Source organism: Limulus polyphemus, unplaced genomic scaffold (genome assembly GCF_000517525.1).
Source record: "Limulus polyphemus unplaced genomic scaffold, Limulus_polyphemus-2.1.2 Scaffold2499, whole genome shotgun sequence".
Lineage (NCBI taxonomy): Eukaryota > Metazoa > Arthropoda > Merostomata > Xiphosura > Limulidae > Limulus > Limulus polyphemus.
In genome coordinates, this window is record NW_013668109.1 from 131,022 (window position 1) to 149,236 (window position 18,215).

Consider the following 18,215-nt stretch of genomic DNA (forward strand, 5'->3'; position numbering starts at 1 on the left):
TAATATTCATTTTTTTTCTATCACGTAAGGATTTTGTAGAAATCGGGAAGAAAAAAACAACAACTCTTACTTAGATCAGATTATTTTTATTTTCGTTTACCACAATGAACATTTGTTATTATTATGTTTGTTAACAAAAATACAAACAAGCCGAAGAAAAAGGAAGAACATTGATGTCAAACGAATATGCATCCTCATTCATCCTGATTTTGTGTGTTGTGTGAAATCTACGTCTTTTAGCCTCAAAACTACGTGTTGTGTGTTGCGTTATAACGTTTTGTGAAAAATCTGTACGTGATGGAGAAAAATGGATGTCATTTTCGGATTCAGCGTACAGGAATTACTGAAGAACATGTAAACATTTGAAAACAATAAAATCACCACATGCCTGTGTTATGTTAAGTTTTACTTTGGCGTAGTCTAACCCTAACTGTTTGTAATAAGGTACATAAATAATCTTGTGTATTTGCGGTCTTATGCCTATTTACACAATGACATTACATTCTTACACTAAAGTGCGTTGGGCCCCACAATGGCACAGCGATATGTCTGCGGACTTACAACACTAGAAACCGGGTTTCGATACCCGTGGTAGGCAGTTAGCAAACAAACAAACTCAAGTGCGTTGGAAGGAGGTTATGTCCTAAATCCAGACAAAATTACAATACTACAAAACAAAATACAAGCATGATATATGTGTGTGTATGTGTGTGTGTGTGTGTACACGTGGTTAAGATAAAGTCGAAGTAAAAATCAAAATTTTTCTATATGTCTATGCAACACTCACATAGGTCTCAGAAGTGCTATAATCTCAGAAAGATCAGAATTGAAATGTTTAGTTTGCCAAAAGAAAATATCTTTCAAGGAATTCAGATCCAATTTTCTTGAAACACCAAAGTGCTAAAAATTACGACAAACTTAAAGAGGTATTTTAAATTCCATCTTTCCATTGGGTTCCTTAAAATGGAGATAGTCAAAGAAATCAGATCCATCTATGTTTCTTTTCTGACAAGTCACGCACCGTCTAACAATGGAAGGATTGCAAAAGATAATAAAATGATGCATGAACTTACTTATTGATCCTGCCAGGAAGATATTTTCACGGCTCTGGAATTCAGAATATCGCCAATAACATGTATTTAGTAAATTCCAGTCCAGGCTCTCCATCTCCAAGAAATGTATATGTTCAGACCAAGGTATCTTGTAGGTAAACAAATTAGGACTGAGAGAATTAGAAAGTAGATGCGGCGCTTACCAAGATTGATGAAAAACTGGGAAAATGGCAGCAGATTTTCCTCTTTGTATGGACCATTTACAAACAGTGAAGTAACTTTGAAGAAAGAGAAACACAAAGCCTACACCGACTCTCCTAATATACATTTTAGTTTGTTTTATGTGGGCTGCTCGTCACCGAGATTGATGAAGCCATTATGTTAGGGTATTCTACTCTGTAACTTACCGTAGCCAAATCCTAATGTGTCCACAGAGAGTTCGCCTAACTTCTTCAATTTATGAGGTTCTGTTTGTTTTATATCTTTTGAGTTAAATTATTTTTTTCATTTTATTTGCTTTTCCCAAGGCTTAGTCTATATCAAAGATATCATAATCTTAATAAGAATTATGGAAATAATGTCTTATACATGGATTTGGTATTTTGAAAATTGAGACAGATTACTGGATATGGAGTAAGTGGTAAAAAGTGGAAAGAGTCTGTTTGTTTTTCGCTCTATATCCGTGGTCCTTAACCTGTTGTTCAAAGTCCAGGTATTCTTATGTGCCCGTGACTATTACTTATAAAGGGGTCCTAGACATCGAGTTTCCATATTATAATTACATTTTTATGTCAGTGCCTCTTAAGTATACTGTATAATCACATTATGCAGATAAACCTGAGTATAGGAATTCGTGAGATTGTCTTTGGTTCGAGTAGGGGGTCCATGAGAAAAAAGCTGAGAACCACTGTTTTAAATATATATCGCCAAAACTTTTCAACTTTTATAAATGATTTATTTCCGATTAATCTTAAACTTTGTGTTCATTGAACTTTGCGATGTTATTCCCATCCTGATATCAGACCTACTTTCTCCAGCCATCTAGAAAAGCTGTTATAATTAGTTTCAGGAATATTAGCTTTTACACTTAATTTGTATAGAAATTGCTAGTTTCGTTTATCCAAAATCGATTGTCTAGAACAATAAAAAAGTTAAAAATAACTGTTTTTCTTTCTCAAACATTTGGAGTGTGGGTAAAAGCGCCCTTATATTAGTTAAGAAATACTTGTTAATTTGATGAGAGAGAGAGAAGAAAAAAAACAGACATTGTAAACGAAAACAAAACAAGTAGATTAACTTAAGTTTTGAGTGGCCTAGTAGTTAGCGTGTTCTGATTGTGAATCAGAGTGTTCGTGGTTTATGGCCCGTTGCCGCAAAAAGCTTGCTTCGTACTTTAGGGCCATTGTTTCCCTAATCGATCAGGCAAGTGTAGCCCAATAACTGTCGATGGGTCTGTAGACTAGCTTCTTTTCTTCTAGTCTGTTAGTTAAAAAATTAGGGACAGTTTTGTGTAGTTTTGCGCGAAAATTCTGGAATAAACAAGTATAAATTTCTACACAGTAAATCACAAAATCGTTTGTGTCTACGAAATGTACTATTATTCCTATTTTTTGGAACCCTGCAGATGACTTTAGGTAATGCTCTCTCTTGGTCTAGGTGGATAGAAGTTCTAGTCGGCATATATGGCAAGAAATGTTGTGTTGAGTGTTCGATTTTGTTTACGAACATAAACCAAACTCTTCTGCTAATTTTATAGATACAAAGCATTCCCAGGGTTAGTTTTCTTATTAAGTCGGTAATGTAAAATATAAATACATGTTTTAATATTTAATGACGTACCTGAAACTTGGAACTGGGAAACACGGCTTGAGTTATAAGAGCCGTTATTTTCAAAAGTACTCTTTTAGCATAACTTAACTTGCTTTCCAGTTGATAAGAACAGTGAAAGACAGAAAAATGATATAACGCACTTAAATCTATCAAAAGATAAAGTGGGCACAGCACAGATAGCCCATTATGTAGCTTTCTGCTTAATAACAAACAAACAGTAAAAAATTTCCATAATACTTTGAAATAATATTAATGCAAATATGTGACATATTTCTCTCTCAATTTTCAATGACTTAAAAATTGAATTCATTAAATCTCCTGGTGGATCAGCGGTAAGTCTGAGGGTTTATAGAGCTAAAAAATAAAGTTTCCATACCTGTGGTGAGCTGAACATAGATAGTTCATTGTGTAGCTTTGTGCTTAACAACAAACAAACATTCATCATTGTTGATACACATGAGCTTAACTGTAATATACACATCTGTAACAACTCTTAGTTTCTTGTCCGAAATTGCTGATAGATTTAGTCGTAAATTACGACAACAATAAAATAGTTAACTCACATTTGAGAAACAATGATTTTTTAGATACTTTTCTATAATTACACGCATATTTGTTTTTGTTCTTGTAAAATTACGCGTGTTAGCGTTTTAAAACTGGATTTTATAAAATAGGCATTTCTTTTAAACTTTATATAAATATTTCTGATTTCTATTACTTAGCATATTTCATTATTTCAAAGTAACCTTCCCCCTTTCCCGGTTGTTCAGCTTATAAAGCTAAAAACTATGTTTCCATACTGAGCTAGGCAGAGCACAAAGAGTCATTTATGAATTAACCTTTGCTCTTAAATTAACAACAAACAAATGATTACTTGACAAGCTGTTTGGGGTTTTTGTTTGAACCGTGCCTATTATTAGCAGTTTATAGACTGTTTAATGTGTTTGTAAGACAAATGCCCATTATGGTTGGGCCTGGCATGGCCAGGTGATTAGGGCGCTCGACTGGCAAGCTGAGAGTCGCGGGTTCGAATCCACGTCCCACCAAACATGTTCGTCCTTTTAGTCGTGGGGGTGTTATACTGTGACGGTCAATCCCACTATTCGTTGGTAAAAGAGTAGCCCAAAAGTTGGCGGTGGATGGTGATGACTAGCTCTCGTGATAGCCCTCTTATATTTTTGCGTGTAATTCAAAACAAACAAACAATCGCATGGTTGCTGTTGCGCAAGATATCTAACATTATGCCACAGGCTGTAAATTACACGTAAATGTCTTCCCGCCAGAGCGGTAAATTTGTTTGTAGTTAAGCACAAAGCTGTACAATGGGTTATCTGTGCTCTGTCCCATTCCCCACAAGTATCCAAATCCGATTTTTAGCCGCGGTATAACGGCTAGAATGACCGAGTTTCCGAAGTACAAACTTTTAGCTTATAGCTCCATTATCTCTTGACCGATTTGAGATCTAATTACAGTTTTGGATCCAGGAGCTGAAACCCTTTCGATTGGAGTATTTTATCACGCCCAGATAAAATAGATAAATAAAATAGATAGATAAAAATGCTCATAGATTAATTTACTATAATCCTGTCTAAATGAATTTCAATTTGAGGGTAGCCTGGTAGAGATCTTGATGAGTCTCATAGATTTCTCTAATCCTGCTTAAAAGAATTTCAAGTGCCGCGGCTTTTGAAGATTCCCTCTTGTTGGCAATATACGTCAGCAGACTTACCACTGGGGGGAGGGGGGGAGGCGAGCGGTGTGTTTGTGCTTTTAGAATATTATCATCAATGTATCTTGGAGAGTGATCCATATTTAATGTACATGATAATTAAAATAAAAAAAGTATTTTAATAGAATCGGGCTTACTCCAAATTAATATCATATATACACTTTTCTGAGCAATAAAATAAAATCCACAAAAAACTTGAAGCAGGATATAAACGAAGTTTAAATCCAGTTTTTTATTAACCTTCTTTTTAGCTTTAAGTATGAATTTATCGCTTTTAAAAATGTTTATATCAACAGCACACTTTATATTTATTTTGGCCTGATTATAGGGCGATCTCGAATATAAGAGGATCCCCATTTTTAGAAACCATGGGAAGGAAAAAAAATTGAGATCAGTAAAATCATAACTATAACTTAATAGTCTGCAGGTGGATTAGTTGCAAGAATTAGCAATGACCTTCAGTGAACATCTGACGCACATGCACAGGAATGGGACAGGCTAGAGTAGGGTGTAGGGTCCTGTGGTCGGCCGCGATTATAAGGCGACTATGAATATTACAGCCTAATTATCAATAAAAAAAAAAAACATTGCCCTATAATGGGGCCAATACCATAACATGCGCTTTTTCTACTGAGGTTCGCCAAATACATTATTTTTAAATTGTTTTATTCCTATAACCTTTCTACTTATATACAAATCTTTCATTACAAAAGAAGAGATTAGTTCAAATACTATCTCGACATTGTCTCACAATACTTTTCTTTTTGGTGGTTGAAGTACAGAGTTATGTCATATTGTTACTTAGGTGACAATAGTTCTCGAAACAATACATTCAGAAAAACAAACTGAAAGTTCATGGTATTTCCTACCCATTTTTCTGCGTAATAAAATAAGGAACACTAGGATGCCTGTCGTGGTTTGATGGCCTTAACAACTGGGAGAGTTTTAGTGTTGCCTTTGAAATTAGCGTGTGGGAAGTAGAAGTATGTGTTGCACGTAACAGACTAATTTCGTCCTCCAGTGGGACAGCGGTAAGTGTACTTACTTGCAACGGTAAAATCCGGGGTTCGATTGTCCGCGGTAGACACAGCAGATAGTCCAATGTATCTTTGCTATAACACACACATAAAGAATAATTACAAGCACATTTTTGTGTGCTGTTTTATCTTAGTAATTTGATCATTTTTTAACGTAACGTGAGCAAATATCATTACTTGATACAAAATCGTGTGACATTTTCCCTCCAGGCTGGGCTTTATTGTAGTCAAACTGTATATTTTGGGGTTCATGGCTTACATCCCATTGCCGCAAAAATGCGTTCTGCACTCTGGGTCTGTGAGTATACTATATATAAAGAGTGAAGGTCAAATTCCACTGTTTGATCAGTTCAAAGCTGCCAAGTATTGCAACGAGTTGACTAACTTGCTTTCCATCTAGTCCAGGGATGGTCAAGTTATTTATGTTTATGGACCAGTTTCTGACTTAGACAGTAGTCTGCGGGCCGAAAATATATGACTGGGTAAAGTACGTTTAGAATATTTGCTTAGTGTAAATTTTTATTCATACTGTCTGCTGTAGACCCCCAGTTAATTATGGTTTTGAATAAATAACTGAGATAATATTTGAAGAAAGTTTACAGAACTCACGAGACGGGTTTGTTTGGTCACGGTTTCGTTATCTTTTCATTTTGCCAGTTTGGCCAAAATAAAATGTTATTAAAAAAAAAGAAGTCTATAAGTTGGCCATCTATGCTTTAGTCTTTAACATTTATCAATCAGTGATCTATGGACCACTAGACCAGTGTTCAGAGGGTCAGTGAAAAGGCATTGTAGTGTATAGATTCCATTGTGGCCTACGTTGATAAAAAGAATAAAAATGCAGGTAGTACACAGACAGAAAAGTTAGAGTAACATTGTTCTAATTTAACAGTTCAAAATTAGGGACGGCTATGTGCAGATACCTCTTGTGTATCTTTTTGCAAAAATTAAAAAAGAAACAAAGACCTAAATTCATAAGGTTTTCATTACTTAAAGTTAAAATACTTGACGATGTTTTAACAAATAATGATTTTTACAGTCAGATTCTGCGTCTTTATTTGCGAGTTTTATGCAATTATTTTTTGTATTCAACATATTTTAATTTTTGAATGCATATATATTAGTATGAATGTATGCGTGTTTGTGGTATGTGGTTGAATTGATGTAAATCCAGTTTTTTCAGGAACATTTCTTTTTATATGAAGATCAATGGCAATGTACTTGGAGTTTGAGATATGTCTAACAATATTCTGAAATTAGAGCTGCAAGCTTACATCGTTTTCAAATCTTTGCTTATTACCATGTTAATAGTAATAGGAAACATACTCATCCTCATTGCAATGGATTTTTGGGACATATGGTTTTCTCTTTTGTAACCATAGCCTTCACTCTGTAGATAAAGCACAACTATAGATTGGCTTCCAATGTGGTTTCAGTGTCAATGCAATCCTAAATGCTCTACTGCATGAATTTAGCCACTTCCATGGTGATGATTGAAGATTTCCTTCACTAAAAGGTTGTGCTTTTTGGCTGTATATTGTTTAACAATCTTACTATATCAATATCCTTCCTCAAAAAGGGCTACCACACATCTTTTCAGCCATAAGTCTTCCCATGGTGACATTGAACTGTTGAATGCTTAGGAGTTTATCTTAAGCAAAATAAATAGGTGATACACATTTCACACATTGTACCTATATAGCCTTCTGTAAAAACTCAGAACTGCATTAGAGCAGGCAAATGGTTTTATGAGATATGATTAATTCTGTGTACTAGTATGGTACTAACTTCAGATAACATATTTGACCTGTTTTATTAAGATCTTTGATTTTTTAATAAACAAGGCATGTTTTACAAATTAATGCTTGGTATCAAGGTGAAAGCAGAAATCTACATCTCTCTCTCTCTTTTACTTAATAATTGTGTTTTAATTACACATATTTCTAATAATATTTAGCAAACTTTAACTTGTTTGAAACAATAGACATATGAACACATAATTAATGTTAATTTAGCCAAGCATGTTAAAAAGGGTGAACATTTAAAACTCTTTATAGACATACCAAACACATTTCTCCAGTCTTGAATACCTTTTGTGATATTACTCAAAAATGATGGCTTACCAAAAATCATGATTTACATAACCAAATGCTGAGACTTATTGTAACTTCGTACAGTTTTATATGCTGAGGTTTTTCTTCAACAGTTCCTCATAAAACTTATATCATAATGTGAATAATATTTGACACACATATAATAGCTTAATGAAATGAAACAAGTTACTGTTGTTGCTTTCAATAGATTTCAAAAAGTACTTCATGTGACTCATTTAAAGTCCAACTGTATCTGTTATCTTGAAATTAAAATAGTTAATTATAGGATGTTCTAGCACTACATGAAAAGTGCAAATTAAAAAATGCTATATACAGAAAAACTAGAAGATAAATAGTGAACCTGTATATTCCCAAAAAATTTTATTTTTTTATAATAGAGTAATTATATGATTAAAGGAACTTATAGTTACTGTTTTCAAATTATTTTAATTTAAGTTGAGCAGATAATACCAATGTTTGATGTCAGTACTTGATTTTAGAACAGTTCCCAAAAAAGGAAATCATCCTAAACTTGGCAAAAATTCCAGTGTGAAACACCTTTGTTTTTCAAAAAGATTTGAATTATAGATTTTGTTTCAGTCTCTTAACAGTATTTTAACTAAACAAACTTATATAATTTCACTATTATCCTTCATTTGTTTATTTATGTTTTTATTTCTAAATATCAGTTTTACAACATATTTAATTGAATCTCAGAATCATGTTATGTTGCTAAGGTTAATGTCTATATAAAAAAAACCTTTCAAACTTAATCTATAACCCCCTTTTTCTTGAAATGTTCCAAATTTTGATGGCATATAATTGATTAATGTATTTAAATGAAACATTTTGTAGTAGTTGAAGCACATAAAGTATACTTCATCATTAGCTACAGAAAGGTCTCTAATTGTCATTATATAAATAAAAGGTCTAAAATGTCTAACATGAATATTGTTTTAATTGCACAGGTGTAAAAGTAAAATATATTTCTCCAAACTACCGACAGCTAGTGTTGTAGTTCCTTTTCATAATGAACACTGGACAACCTTACTACGTACTGTCACCAGTGTATTAAATCGCTCACCACCTGGTCTAGTCAAAGAAGTCATTTTGGTTGATGATTTTAGCAGCAAAGGTGAGGTAGTAACTATAGAAACAAAATTTAAAATCAAACCTTTAAGGAGTCACGATATTTACCTTTATTTATTACAAAAATTTAATACAGTTATTGTACAGACAACTTTTTGGTATTAGATATTATCAGATACCTAAATAAAAAAAACATTTTTTTTAATGTTGTGGATGTAATTTATGGTTAACCTTAAAGGCAGTTCTATATTTATGTTAAAATTAATGCTCAGCATAACATATAAAGTACTAGAAGTATTTAGCATGGTAGGAATAGCTCTGTGTTGAAGTAGGAGTTCATTGTGATATGAAAAACAGCCCATCATCAGATGATCAGTACACAGTATTATAAAAGTAAAAATAGTAGACTATCAGTTTTCTGCATGCTGGGATTAAAAATGATATTAGGTTAGGTGTAACAATTCAGTTAAAGGTTCATAAGCATCTGTAACAAAAGTGAGGACTGTAAAACAAAAAAACAAAATAATCATTACAGTTCAGTGTATACTGGTAGACTGAAAACTTTGAACTAAATCAACCAATACTAGTTAAACATCAAGCCTGAAAAAATAACTTACTTCTTAGCAGCTGAGGTCCATTGTGATATCTTGACTCTGTTCTTTCATATCTGTTTCTCTAGATGAATGTGATTTAATATTGTTTGAAGTCGTTTCTTTTCATATTTTATGTCTTCCAGAGGAACTTAAAACAGCCCTTGAAGACTATATCAAAAAACACTTTAACAATGTTCGTGTGATTAGAGCCAAAAGGCGAGAAGGTCTTATTCGAGCTCGTTTGATTGGTGCCCATGAAGCAACAGGAGATGTAGTAATATTCTTGGACTCCCACACAGAAGCTAATGTCAATTGGCTGCCACCACTCTTAGGTAAAAAATATAAGGAGATTTTTTATTTCAGCAGATATGAATAAAGATACATACTAATTTTCCCCTCTTAGATCAGGGCTCCAAACTAAGATTAACCTGTAAAGAGTGTATCATGGGTTGGCACACATATTATAAAAATATAATGAGCAGATTGTTTCACAAAAATTTGATTTCTATTGTTTTATTTACTTCTTGTCTAATGATTTTATTTTATTTCATGTCCATTCTTTTTTTTTTCTTTTTTTTTGTAGCGGTAGAAAAGTGCAGACCCATGATTAGTTATTACTAGGTGTATTAAAAGTATTTATTTTGTACATCCAGTGTCTTCTGAATTATTCATTGGGGTAATTTCAATTATGTATGACAAAATTAATTATGGGATCTTTTTAAAAACAAACTTTTTATCACCAGAATGCTCTCTTATTAAGAAAAGGAATGAAAAATCTTATTAATATAGCTAAATGTGTATTTATCATAACTATAATAGCAGGTTAATACTGTTCAACTTTTAGTGTGCTGTTTTGTATTTTAAATACCATTGAATTAAATAAAAATAATGTATAGCTATCCTGTAAAGACAACCATATGTGGGTCTCAAATCTTGCATAGCATTAAACCTTTTGAACATAACTAACAGAAATTAATCTTTTACATTTTTATAACTTCTTATAGATGTTATTATTTTAAGTTGTTTTGCCCAGACTTTTCAGTTGATGAAACTGCCCATCATTACCATATAGATAAAATTTGTTTCCTATGATTTTGGGAGATTATAGAAAAACATTGTGCATGCTTCAACAAGCAAACTACAGATAAATATTTGAATATCATATCAGAAATACACAAAGTGGATGATTCTTTATATTTTCATTGTGTATAGCATTCATGTTTTATTGATATGGTAAACAATTAATGATTTGATATAGTATTCAATACTCTTATGTAATACAAGATCACTTTCTTCTCTTTATGCAGAACCAATAGCTCAAGACCATCATACTGTGGTTTGTCCTTTTATAGATGTTGTTGATTTTGAAACCTTTGCCTACCGAGCTCAGGATGAGGGGGCTCGGGGCTCTTTTGATTGGGAACTTTATTACAAACGCCTACCATTATTGCCAGAAGACTTACAACATCCAACTGAGCCTTTTAGGTTTGTTTGTTTATGTTTATATAGTGTTACGCTCATCACTCCTTGCACAAACAGATGCATATAATAATTCTTATTAGATTATACAACAAACTCTAAATTTTTATGTCAGAGAAATGAATTAGTACTTTGACAACTAGTAGCTTATTGCTGATATATTTTTACAACTTTTTCATATTTGTCGTCTTCTTAATTGGCTGTTTGGATGTGACAGTTTCTATTTAACATGATGAATAGATGAATTTATATCAGCACTAATAAATATTTCTTTCGTTTGTAGTTTTTCTTGTTGATGAATATTTATATATCATTATTTGATTTTATTTAAGTTTTTTTTTTTGAGAAATTTCTAATTTCTTATGTGCAAATTAGTAGTTGTGTTATTTTTTACCAGATCTTTGTTATTGAGCCTATGCATTATTAATTTTAAATGGCATTCTTAAATGTGTTGTATGATTTGTGGATTTTATAAAAATTTTGGACATTTTTTTTGTTTTCAACAGAAGTCCTGTTATGGCAGGGGGATTGTTTGCCATTGACAGAGAATTCTTTTGGAAATTAGGAGGATATGATGAGGGACTGGATGTGTGGGGTGGTGAACAGTATGACTTGTCTTTTAAGATCTGGCAGTGTGGTGGACAAATGGTTGATGCACCATGTTCAAGGATTGGTCACATCTATCGAAAGTTTGCTCCTTTTCCAAATCCAGGCATAGGAGATTTTGTAGGCAGGGTAAGTATCTAACAAAACTCCTTTTTAGGGACTTAATGATTGTGAACTAATTTCCTAGTAAAGCTGTAGTTATCGTACTGAAAACTGAAATAAACACATATCAGTTAACATGCAAAACTAATGCATGACCTAAACTGTTAGTGATCCATGTCTTGACCTACAGTATTGATAAAACCACTAAATGTGTAATTTTAGACTGAAAATTATTTTTTTTAAAAACTACATTTTTTCATATTGCTTAACAACTCTACCAAAAAACAAACAAAAAAATGTTATTTTGTAAAATAGTCGATAATAAAAATTGTCTAGATATCACTTTCTTGTTAATCTAGGGTGAGTCTTTAATATTTTGAAAATTTTTGTTTCAGAAATCTAATTGAAAATATTGTAGCATCATGCTTACTTTCTGTTTGTGAAGTAAATACTGAATTTTCAAATACAAGTATTGTAGTTAGTTTCAGATATGTTATAAAATATTATACATAATATTAATTTGATCAGGGAGTGTGCACAAACATTTATCTTTATCTTAAGTTTGCTTGTTAATGTATGATGTTTTTATACAATTTGAGATATTGGTATATGTTTGTAGAATTATAAGCGAGTAGCTGAAGTTTGGATGGATGAATATAAAGAGTACCTTTACAAACGTCGGCCTCATTATCGTAATATTGATCCAGGAAATATTTCTAAACAGAAAGCTTTGAGAGAGAAACTAAAATGTAAGCCTTTCAAATGGTTCTTGGAAAATGTTGCCTTTGACCAACCAAAGAAGTATCCTCCTGTGGAACCACCGGACTATGCAAAAGGAGAAGTAAGGATCTATTCGTGTTTTGTTTCTGAGAGTTTTTTTCCAAGTTTATGATACAGTTATACTTAAAGGTAGTTTGATATACTTTGGAAATAATGACATAGTAATGAGAAGTATCTTTTTATGTAATGATATAAGATTTTCAACTTATTTGTGAGAGTATATTCAACATAAATATTTGATATTCATACATCTCTATATTAAATTTATGTTTTACTGAATTTTGCATGTTTGTTACATATATATAAATACACCCTAATAATAACTGAGTTTTAGTGAATAAACACTTTACTCCTCAACATGGAGTCATGATACACAAAAAGGTTTGTATATTATATATATATATATATACAATAAGATTATGGAATGCATCCACTGAAGGATTTAACCACCTATTTGTTTTGATGTGTTATTACTTTGCTTCACTTATCATTTTCTATAATTAGTAATAACTTGTTTTGCTTTGTTTCTTACCTATTATGAAGTTTTAAAATAAATTAAACTGAGTATACATTATTAATAATAATATAAATTAAGATTAATTTCCAATCAGAGCAGTCATGTTGATTATTTATTTAAGCTTATTATGTTGACGTTAAAAAAAAGGACATTTTTAATAAAAGCATATTATTTGGCTATACTTATATAATGATACTTCAGATTTATAAGGGTTTGATGATTCTTACCTTTTTTGTTGCTAGTTTTGATACAGATATTCTAAAAATTTGTGTCTTATGTGCTCCTGTTCTTAGATTCTTTAAGATAAATGTGAAAATTAATTTTATTTTTATTGTTACGTCTCCGTTCGTTAGTTAATTTTCTGTAAATTCGTTCCGATGAAACTTTAGCGACGTAAGTCCTTTCTTAAATAAAACTGGTTTATTCTTTCTGAATATAACTTTCCGATACACTTAATTTCAACAGTCGTGCTATAACAAACGCTATAATTCGCTATAATTTTATCAAAAATTTTACAAATTATACTATATACGTATCTGCTTGTTTTTTTGTTTCCGGTAGAAATTCTTTCCGAGGATCTTCAGCGATACAAGTCCGTTCTTGATTAAACCAGTTTATTCTTTTTCGATACAAACTTTTAGTACACAGTAATTCCACAGAAAGTACATTTCTCATCACTTTCAACTTAAGGACTTTTATAATACACTATAAATCACAGTGATTCACAACCTCAATAAATTCGCTCTCTACAAGTACAAAACACACACTTTATATTACCCGAAAAACCATAACTACTGCTCGCTTAATAATCATACATTCATCATCGTCCGCTGGCTTTTCTTGCCAGGCTTCGACAAAATTTGAGGAGTTCCCTGATAATTCGAGTAAATTAAGTCACGCATGCGTGACCAGCGTCATGTGACTTCCGCTGTCGTAACAATACTTTATGATGACAACATTTAAGCCAGTTAAAATGTCTTCATATGCAAAATTCTTTGACTTTAGTTGCCTCAGTTTAGCTACTCCAGAGTTATCTAACATGCAACCTCTTGATATTTTGACACATTGAAAATGCAAACAAAAAAAAACATATTATGTAAAATTGCTGGCAACAAGTAGTATGATATATGTACCTACTATGTGTTTCCTGCCTCATTATTTATTTTAAATATTTTTTTCAACATTTCCATACATACTACATATGTACTCTTAATGATTATGTCAGTTAAGTGAAACCCTTAGTTCCTCTGACCCTAATTAATTACTGAACTACAAACTGGGAAAAATTCTTGTAGAGTGGAGCATCTTTATAGAAATAGACAGTGATATTTTCCACTTGAGAAGTCAGTGATACCTCATGGAAAACCAACAGTCAAATGGGGTATTGCATGCATCCTATGAACAGTTGCAATGTTGTTTCATATACATGATTCCATGTTTTCTCAAGCTGGGACAAAGAGATTTAGATTTCATTGATTCAGATTAACATTCAAATTCAGAGTGCTATTCAGTAAAGGCACCACAAAATACACTTGTTTACCTATGATTGTTTTTGAATTTTGAATAAAGATCGTTCCACTGTGCTGTATGTTGTGTCTTAGTCTCTTTCTTTGCTTTACAGTTGGTTGAGGTCAGAAAATTTCATTTCATTTTGTAATATGTTTTCAGTGGAAATTTCCTATTATTCAGTGACTCCTGCTTCATTACTCTTAAAGCAAAATTATTACACTTCAGAATACTATAGTAGTATGTCTTGTGTTCAAATAATAAATAGATATACATGCACATACATGGTGGCTATAAAGTCAATATTGGTATTTGAAACAGTATGTAGGGTGAATTGTGTAATTTTCAGGCAATATATTTTATGCACATGTAGAAAAGATCATGGGAAGTGCACTTTACTCACATCTGATATTTCACTAAGGGCATTGCATATAAATAAATGTAAATTATCCTGGTATTTAGCCACAGCATGGAATATACAGTTGTGATTTTGCCACTAGTGAAAGGCATAACAATGTTAAGTTTGGAACATCAGCCTTCATTGGTAGAGCTGTACTATCAATATATGTCCCAGCTGCAGTGAATGGGTTAATACTTAGGTGGCACTCTGGTTATATTGCTGTTCTAACACAAGATGTGGGCTACAGCTTATGCAGACTTTTGATGAGGACCAGGTTGTCAGCTACCATTTCCATCTTGCATGGCCACTAAGCTTCCCCAGCCTCACCCTCTGCTGACTATTATTTATGGAGTTTTCTGAAGGTATCAGTATATCACCATAATCCAACAACTATTTCTTATCTGCAGGATGTCATTGTGACAGAAGTTTGAGCAATTCCTGTAAACATATTACATGCTGTGTTATTCAGTACCTATTGTCAGGACTGATGATTATGAATGATGGTGGCAGCATTTAACATTTAGACCAGCATAATGTATTCCTATGATTCATTTTGCATACATGCAAAATATTTCACCCATATGTTACATAGTCACATTATTCATTCTACAGACTGTTCCAAGTACTCATATTGACTTTATAACATCCCTATATATTTATATTTTTGTACATTGGAATTTTTTTAACCTTAAAAATTATTTATATCTAATGTATATCTTAAGAACACAATACGTATATAAATCTTTCTGTATCTAACATTTTCTGGTGTAAGGTTTTGTACTTTAGAAAATTAATTAATTATGGTTCATAACTTTAAGTAACTAATAATCACTTTTAAACCCAAGTTTAGAAACTTGTATCATTTTAGTATTAAGGTTATAAAATAAAATACTTTGTGTAAATGAAGTACCATTAAGAAAGAAGAAACTGTTGGGTTACATGCAGATGGCTTCCTTCTAAACTAAAATATATATGTTTTTCATTTAATTAATCAAGGATTAATTAACTTGAATTTTCATATTGTACATTTCATAAGGTTTTACTTACTTGTGATGAAAGCTAATTTTGTGACTAAGGAAATATTAATGAACAGGTTATGTTTCTGTTCATTTTCATTATAAGTTAGAAACTTTTCATTATTAAGTTTCCATTAGATTGGAATATTTTCTATGGTTTTGTTTGGAAGAGGAAATGTAGAAAGTTTGAAGAAGAGATATAGAAAGCAAATGTAATTGACAATATGTTAATTATGTCAGATTGTAATTAAAGTTTTCATTGATTGTTGCCTCTTGTAACAACATACATTCATTTGTACTCTTTGTCTCTTTCAGTCTCCTTTCAGTAAGTTACTTTCTGTATAAAAGTTGTTGACCACACCGAAACTATTTAATTAGATAGTTTTTTTTTATAATGTGTTATGTTACTTATTTGTTTCTTTATACATATAGGTGTCATATCTATGTTCACAATACTCTGATTGTTTACATTAATTAATTGTTTACGTTTTGTACAACTTATCATGTGAAAGTTCTGATAAACTTGTACCTTTATATTTTGTACCAGATTCGAAATGCTGGAAGTAATTTGTGCATTGATACTCGATTTCGGGGACAGAATGAAAGATTTAATCTTGAAAAATGTATAAAGGACAATAATAACCAAGGTGGAGAACAGGTTTGTTTATTACGTTTTAAATTTATTCTTATTAAAAATTACAGTACATTTACACTTAACAAGCCTTTGTGGCTATTGTAAAAGGCTTCAAATAATGAAACAAGAATATATATAGTAAGTACTGTTATGGTGTTTATTTGCATATAGGTTATTTAGTATTGGTCATGTCAGTAGGGCCGTCGAGAGCCAGCCCAGGCTGTGGGGTCAGTAATATCATCGGGACCCCCTTTCATTCTATTTATTAACTTTTGCTGATTTTTCATAGAAGAAATTTAGATGACAAATTTCTTCAGTAATCCATGAAAAAGCAGTAGCCATTATAGCCCATTAAATAGTATGCATTTCTACTGAGCTTTGGAATATCCCACTGCTGGGCCCCTCAACAGACACCAGCCTCCCACCCCCACCCTCTCGTCAGCCCTGCATATCAATATATGTTTCTCCAAGTAATATCAAAAGTAGATCCACATTTTTTTTTGAGTTTATATTTATTAACCACAAGCTTAGGTACCCTCCTTTGCCCGTGTTATGAACTAAAAAATATGTGGATGCTATGATAAATAACACAACTAACCTAATTTTTACAAATTTACTTATAAGATATAATACAGTATTCATTATTACCAAAGTTTCGTATTAGCTTTAAAACATACATATACTTCGTATATACTTAAAACATGGTATACACTGTGTGTCATGAGATAAAAGACTGTTTAGTGTAGGTATTATTAATGAATTTATTTTTGAGTGAATATTTCATGATTGTTCAGTTGTTGTTTTTTTTCATAACAAGAGAATTAAAAGCAATTATTTTAAAGTAAACGTTATGACAAATTTAGTAACTGGGTAGGTAAGAATCGTACCTTGTGTTTATAATTCAGTGACGTTGAGGCTATCAAACGTCGCGTGCGATTTATTGATTTCGTGATATAGAGATTTATAGAAGGCGAGCAGATGATTATGTGATAAATATATAAATAGTGTGAGACGAGCAGGAACAGCAGACAGGCAGAGCAGACGAGAAAGTAAAGTCATGGGAAGTACAAGTATGGCCAAAGAAAAGTTAAACGTAAAGTTAACTGTCGTAGGAGTAAAAGGCCTAACGTTTAATATGTTAGAGTAAGACTAACAGTTTTAAAAAGAGATAAGAACTGTAGTTTATTCCGTCAAAGCAACTTCTAAAGTAAATGAACTAGCCTGAGTGCACTTTGACAAAAAGAACAGACGATATCTGAAGTAGGAAGACCAGACGATTACTGGAAGATAAGCATATGACGGTGGTAATTCACGCTATAATTTTATTATACACGGAACACTATTGCGATAGAAATAGAAAAAAGTAGTTTGGCATTTCAACTGAAATTCAAATGCAGTTGCATAGGCCGAAGTGGACTTTTGACAAGAAGAAGAGAACTAAATATAGTGTTTATAATATGCCTATGATCTCTGTAGAGTAAAGAATTTCTTGGACATACGTTTAACTAATTCGAATATATATATATATACTGAGTGGTCACAAGTAAATAGACACCTAATTTTTCGTCATTTAAGTGATTTATGCTAACTAATTTGTGTTCACAGAGCACTATATAAATGAAAATGGGCCGCACACTAATTATCTTGTGCTACAACATGCCTACAACTCAAGGTTCTCTCGAATTGTCAGATTTTGTTAGAGGAAGGATAGTTGGTCAAGCAGATGGTGGAATAAGTCAGCGGCAAATTTCG

General features: G+C 32.1%; 1 protein-coding gene across 1 annotated transcript in view; it reads left to right on the forward strand.

Moving 5' to 3' along the window:
* Nucleotides 1-18,215, forward strand: part of LOC106467136 (putative polypeptide N-acetylgalactosaminyltransferase 10) — an 80,420-nt gene that overhangs the window by 55,281 nt on the left and 6,924 nt on the right. Inside the window, exons 3-8 of the mRNA XM_022395269.1 lie at nucleotides 8,710-8,876; nucleotides 9,567-9,755; nucleotides 10,731-10,908; nucleotides 11,409-11,637; nucleotides 12,230-12,451; nucleotides 16,377-16,487. Of these exons, the coding sequence (XP_022250977.1) occupies nucleotides 8,710-8,876; nucleotides 9,567-9,755; nucleotides 10,731-10,908; nucleotides 11,409-11,637; nucleotides 12,230-12,451; nucleotides 16,377-16,487 (1,096 nt within the window). The remainder of the gene's footprint in view (nucleotides 1-8,709; nucleotides 8,877-9,566; nucleotides 9,756-10,730; nucleotides 10,909-11,408; nucleotides 11,638-12,229; nucleotides 12,452-16,376; nucleotides 16,488-18,215) is intronic.